The following is a 6,000-nucleotide window of genomic DNA, read 5'->3' on the forward strand; positions in this document are numbered from 1 at the left end:
TTCATCGTCTGAGTCAAAATGGGCATGATTGGGGTACCGCATGATTGTGTCAAATGCTTATATGTGTTTGCGTTTGTCATGCTCCTTGACATGTATATGATGCATAGTCTGCTGTGATTAACTGTTCTGAAGCCTGAATATAAATAATAATAATAATGATAATGATAATACAGGGTACTTTTAATGCGCCAATTCCACAACTAACATGCTCAAGGCGCAGTAGAAAAAGTGAGTTATGAAGTACAAATATCATTACACAAACATGCACATGAAAATGAAAGACAATAGTGATGATGAAAAAAAAAATCGTAATATACAATTCTACTGGAAAATGGTCATGAACAAATGAGTCTTGAGAGCAACTTTAAAGGAGTCAACATTTGAAATGTAACGGATAGCTTGAGGCAACTGATTCCACAAGTAAGGTCCAGCATGTGCAAATGACCGATCCCCCCAAGATTTCTTCTTTTTTGGAACAACAAGCAATCTACATTGCAACTGATTGACAAATTGCCCTACATCGACGTAAATAAGCACTGAATTGATCAGTGTTTTAGTAGTAGCCATGATAAAAAAAAAAAAAAAAAAATTTTATCATGGCTACTACTAAAACACTGATCAATTCAGTGCTTATTTACGTCGATGTAGGGCAATTTGTCAATCAGTTGCAATGAAAACATCTCGACGGAAGAATTTCATGAATTTAAATAACAAAGCAGTACCCGCTGCATGCTATAAGGATTAGAACCAACACTTGCTGTCGGGCGAAAGCTCGGTGGTCTAGTGGAGATGACGCCTGTCCGGTGATCAGGAGATCGTAGGTTCGAATCCTGCTCGAGTATTTTTTTTTTATCATGGCTACTACTAAAACACTGATCAATTCAGTGCTTATTTACGTCGATGTAGGGCAATTTGTCAATCAGTTGCAATGAAAACATCTCGACGGAAGAATTTCATGAATTTAAAAAAAAAAGCAATCTACAATCGGATGACCTTATACATCTGGGAGGATTATAAAATGTCAGCAAATTAACATTGTACTCTGGGGCAGATCCGTGTATGCAATGAAAAACAAACAGTAATAATTTGAATACAATGCGAGATTCAACGGGTAACCAAAGCAATGAGGACAAAACAGGGGTAATGTGAGTATTTCTCCTGGTAAGGGTAACAATGCGAGCTGCTGAATTTTGCAATTTTTGTAACCGTGAAAGTTGAGATTGTGATAGCTGAAATAGGAGTGCATTACCAAAGTCAAGTCAGGACGATATAAGAGCATGAACTATTTTTTCTGTGGCTGAATGAGTTAAATACTTGTGAATAATGCCCAAATTGCGTAACTGATACCTCACGGATATACAGACAGCAGAGATCTGAACAGACATGGACATTCTAGAATCAAATAATACTCCAAGATTTCTACACGAATTAGATGGAGCAATAACCACATCATTGTCAACCGTTAAAGAAGGAAAGCTGACCTTGTCAAGTAGAACTTTGGAGCCAATAAATAACAACTCTGACTTTTCCTGATTTAACTTCAGTGAATGAGAGCTCGTCCACTGCCTGAAGTCCAAATGGAGTATGGGGGAAAATCTTGGAGTCTCTCTTATTCTTCATGTGTATCTCTTATCAGATGAGAGTTATGCTGTGATAGAATAGACGCTTAGTGAATGTCAGGTGGGCTTACTAGAAGCCATTTGTTATGAATGCTATGTGCATAATTAAGGCACTATCACAAATCCTGCTATATTTGTATGATTCTGACATGACTTCTCTTTATTTTTGTTGTTTCTCTTTCTTCTCAACACATATTTAGGAGCCAGCTCTCTGCCTGCGGTTTACTCCACTCTGAAGGACTACAGTCTGCCAGTCTCTGCGGTGCTTCGGCTCTATCAGTGTCTTCAAAATGGAAGATAGCATTTGGTGAACATTATATTATGAAGTGTGTGGTGTACATATGGACAGACTTCTTAACACAAAAGGCCCTCATGGATGCTGAATAGTAATTTCTGTTATGTGCATAAGGACCAGAGGTACTAAATTATTTGCGATTATGAAAACTTATCTTTTTGTTACAAGAAATGATTTCGTTTGTCACTTGCAGCATTTCAGTAGTATGTTCATGGAACAAAACTTATTTTTGTCATTGGATCAAATGGTTGCCCTTCAGAAATCAAGAAGTACAGTCTGTAGAATGACATTTGTGTGTGATAAGATTGTTTTGTTGCCAATTTGGAGATTCATGATCATGCATGCATCTCTCTTGACATGAGTCAAATATTGAAAAGCCTGTCCTTTACTATAAATGTGCATCAAGTGACCAGTGGCAGTATGAATTTGACCATTGATGTATTGGGATAACAAAAGAATTTATCCCTTGCTTGCGCTCAGAATTCTCTCTTTTATCACATTTTTTCATGGTTTGACACTGGCAACTATCAGTCACAAAATCATGTGCATTTCATTCAGTCATGTGTCTTAGATCGAGCTGCAGTTCCACCTTATTGAAATCATAAGGGTAACACATATTTAACATGCTTTTGTTGTCCACTGGACACAAAGATATCAAGTGGAATATCCTTTTTTTTCACAGAAACTGTCTCAAGATGTATGATTTGCAGTGTGCTGCAGGTTTATATACTCTGAGTCGTCTGGTTGTATCTTTTCCTGTCCTCAGACTTTTCTGTTCATTAGTTAATTCAAAGAGTATTGATTATGTATTCATCAAATTTGATACAAAATCCAGGTGTGACAAAAGTTATTTCTTGCTGGATTTTTGCCAAAGTCAAAGAAGTTCAGGGTCAAGGTTCAGTTTGGTGTTTGTGCAATAAGATGAAATTAATACTGACAACTGAGCATCAGTCAAAGTCATTTAAGTTGATTTTCTTACAACAAAGTTGGATTTTCAGACGTAAATGTGCAAAATGTGTAGTGATCACAATGCGGGAGGTGAATTTTGCCCAAGGAAAGGAACTCTGTTAATTTTGTTGTGAAACACAAAGGATCTGGACCTCTGCTGAGTTAACTGTATGTGATATTTGATCAGTTGTATGTGCATGATGTTTGTATTGACAAGACAATTTATTTTTGTATTTCACATAGAGTTAATGCAGGTCAGGATAATAGAATATCACACCTCCCCACATAAATCAGTATTGTGGTATAAAATATCAATTAGCCTCAAGTTTTGCTGTGCACACTTTGGGAAAGTTGGTTTAAGATGAAAAATCGAATTGCTTGAGGTAATGATGGAATGAAACCCTATATGCATCTGTCAGGCCTTTTTGGGTGGATGTTTTGCTAATCTAATTGATCATACCATCATAATAATCTGCTTTACAACCTAGGAGAAAGATACAGGAACAACACAAGGTTCTGGCTTCTCAAATTTCCCACTTCATATCGTTTTCTTTCTTTACAGATTACATGATACTTAGAATAGTTCAGCCCCACCAACATTTACAAGACTCATACAAAATACTGCAGTTTATTCTTGACAAAGGATGAATTTGTTTTATTTTACAAAGTAGTTCCCCTACAGGTTTTGCTGCTGTATAATTGGCAATTCCTTTCTCTGAACAAAAAACAAATGAAAATCTGAATGTTTTGCACCACTGAATCAAGTGATGTAGGATTCAACTATTCGGTGTTCCAACTCGGAAAGCAAAAAGCATTATCAATAAACATGAAAACGTGCATTGCTGCATTAGTTTGTATTGAAGCTAATAATGTATTCTCAACAAAGCTGAATGGCATATTTTGTTTTCTCTTGACTCCCTCTTTTTTGTTGTTGTCTGTTTGCATTGTAATATTAATTTTGCAATGACCTCTTAGTTACATCTGTGTAAGTACTTCTTAATGTGGTTTCTACAGTCAGGAAAGTTCTTCCTAATTCTGTTATGAAGAGAAGGGCCTATGCAATTAAGACCAAGAACAGAGAAAAAAAAAATATCTTACTCAGCTCAGACTGTCAATATGTAAATACCCCCCCCAAAAAAAACAAAACAAAACAAAACAAAACAACCAAACAACAACAAAAAAACAAAACAAAACAAGCTATGACAGACTTGTGTTATAACACATTGTTGGTGAGTACAGTGTACATATGACTTCATAAAGACAGTGATATGAAATATCAAAACTTGATGTTCAGTTGTGTGTTTTGTTACGTCTGTTTGTTTCTTTACCAATGTAATCCAGCCATTAATTGGCACACACAGCTGTAGTTTACACATCCTTTCTTTTTTCCTTTTTTTAAATCTTCATATGTCTTCTACACACACTCATACATACACACATACACAGGCACACACACACACAGACAGACACACACACACAGGCACAGACACACACACACAGACACACAGACACACAGACACACACACACACACACACACACACAAAACAGTAGCACTTCCACCCTTAATACACAATGCACTTTAACATCATTACCTCATCTTTCAGATGACCGTCAAGTCTTTGTGGTTTGCTTTCCTCTGAGGACTTGATGCCTTCCTCAATGGCCACCTAACTTTAAAGGACAAGTTAACATTCATATTCATGTGGATTGAGTGAATCCAGCAATATTAGTAAAACACCTGAGTGAAAGTTTGAGGAAAATCAGTCAATCCATGAAAAAGTTATACATTTTTGAAGTTTCAGTGCTGGATGAGAAGACTACTACATTTTGTGATGTCACATGCGCAGAATGATAAAAAGAAAATATAAATTCCACAAAATGTCATTTTTTTTTGTTGAAAAAGTTCTCATTCCTCTGACTTGTTACTGATGTATGTTAAGGGTAATATCATTCCCCTGCCTTCTGAAAGAGGCAAGTCAAGTGCTCTTTTATTATGGAAGAAAAGTGAACAATATTATGTTGACTTATTCTTATATTTCCTTTATGATGTTCTCCACATGTGACATTACAAACTGTAGCAGTCTTCTCATCCAGCCATGGCAGCACTGAAACTTTAAAAATTCATAACTTCTGAACGGATTGTCTGATTTTCCTCAAACTTTCACTGATGCGGTCTTCTAATATTGCTGCATTCACTCGATCCACATGTTTATAAAGATGAACATGTCCTTAAATGTGCCACTCCACATCTTGATCAAGTTGGCTCTAATGCATACAGTCAAATCTGATTAACAGTTGGAAAGGTGCCATTACCATTGGACCTAATTGGAAAATTCGGAATAAAATTTCCCTTTCTTTTTCAATAATCATTTAAATTGGTTAATTAATTCACTACATATTTCATTTACATATGTTACTGTGATTAGTGTACCTGGCTTGAAAGTGTGAAACATTTCAATTTGGTTGCTTTTTTGATCAATTCTCATCAAACTCTTGTACCTCTCAAGCTTGCTTGGACTGTACTCTTTATCCAAGTCAACGTAACTATGAAATGGAATCCCTGTGTAATGCTTGGTAGCAGTAAGTCGGTGCATTGCTCCACAGTGAGCTGAAAGTCGTATTTGGCTTGAATTAAAACAAACAGCGGGCTGGGTTATTCAAATATTCCCCAGTTTACACAGATAAAAATAAACAATCCTAGGCAGGAGGCACTATATTATATGGCAATCTGTCTGGGTAGAATTGTGATTGCAACAAATCACACAGACAATGCTGATTCATCAAGCAATTTGTTTAGGCCATAGGTAGGTCTACTGCTCTGCCATATTAATTGAACTATTATGGTTTGTTGTTGTTCTGTTGTTGTTGTTGTTGTTGTTGTTGTTGTTGTTTTTACATTCTTAATGTAATCCCAGAGAATGAACTTGGATCTTGTAAGCTTCACTCATGCAAACTAAGGTGGTTCATTGTACACAGAATGGGTGTTTGGAGGGTAGAAAAAGGACATATAAGGTTTAAGTATCTTCAGTATTTTTGACAAAAGATAGAATTAAAGATTTATTGTATACTGTACCCTAATAAAACTAATGCAATACAACACTGAAAGATATCAAAGTCTTTGAAACAGATGCATCATT

At 36.0% G+C, this 6,000-nt stretch overlaps 1 protein-coding gene across 1 annotated transcript in view; it reads left to right on the forward strand.

Moving 5' to 3' along the window:
- LOC140233969 (anaphase-promoting complex subunit 1-like) overlaps positions 1–4,138 on the forward strand; it is a 43,435-nt gene extending 39,297 nt beyond the window's left edge. Inside the window, exon 47 of the mRNA XM_072314059.1 lies at positions 1,820–4,138. Coding sequence (XP_072170160.1) covers positions 1,820–1,920 — 101 coding nt within the window. The 3' untranslated portion in view covers positions 1,921–4,138. The remainder of the gene's footprint in view (positions 1–1,819) is intronic.
- The last annotated feature ends 1,862 nt before the right edge of the window (positions 4,139–6,000 follow it).

Source organism: Diadema setosum, chromosome 1 (assembly GCF_964275005.1).
Source record: "Diadema setosum chromosome 1, eeDiaSeto1, whole genome shotgun sequence".
NCBI lineage: Eukaryota > Metazoa > Echinodermata > Echinoidea > Diadematoida > Diadematidae > Diadema > Diadema setosum.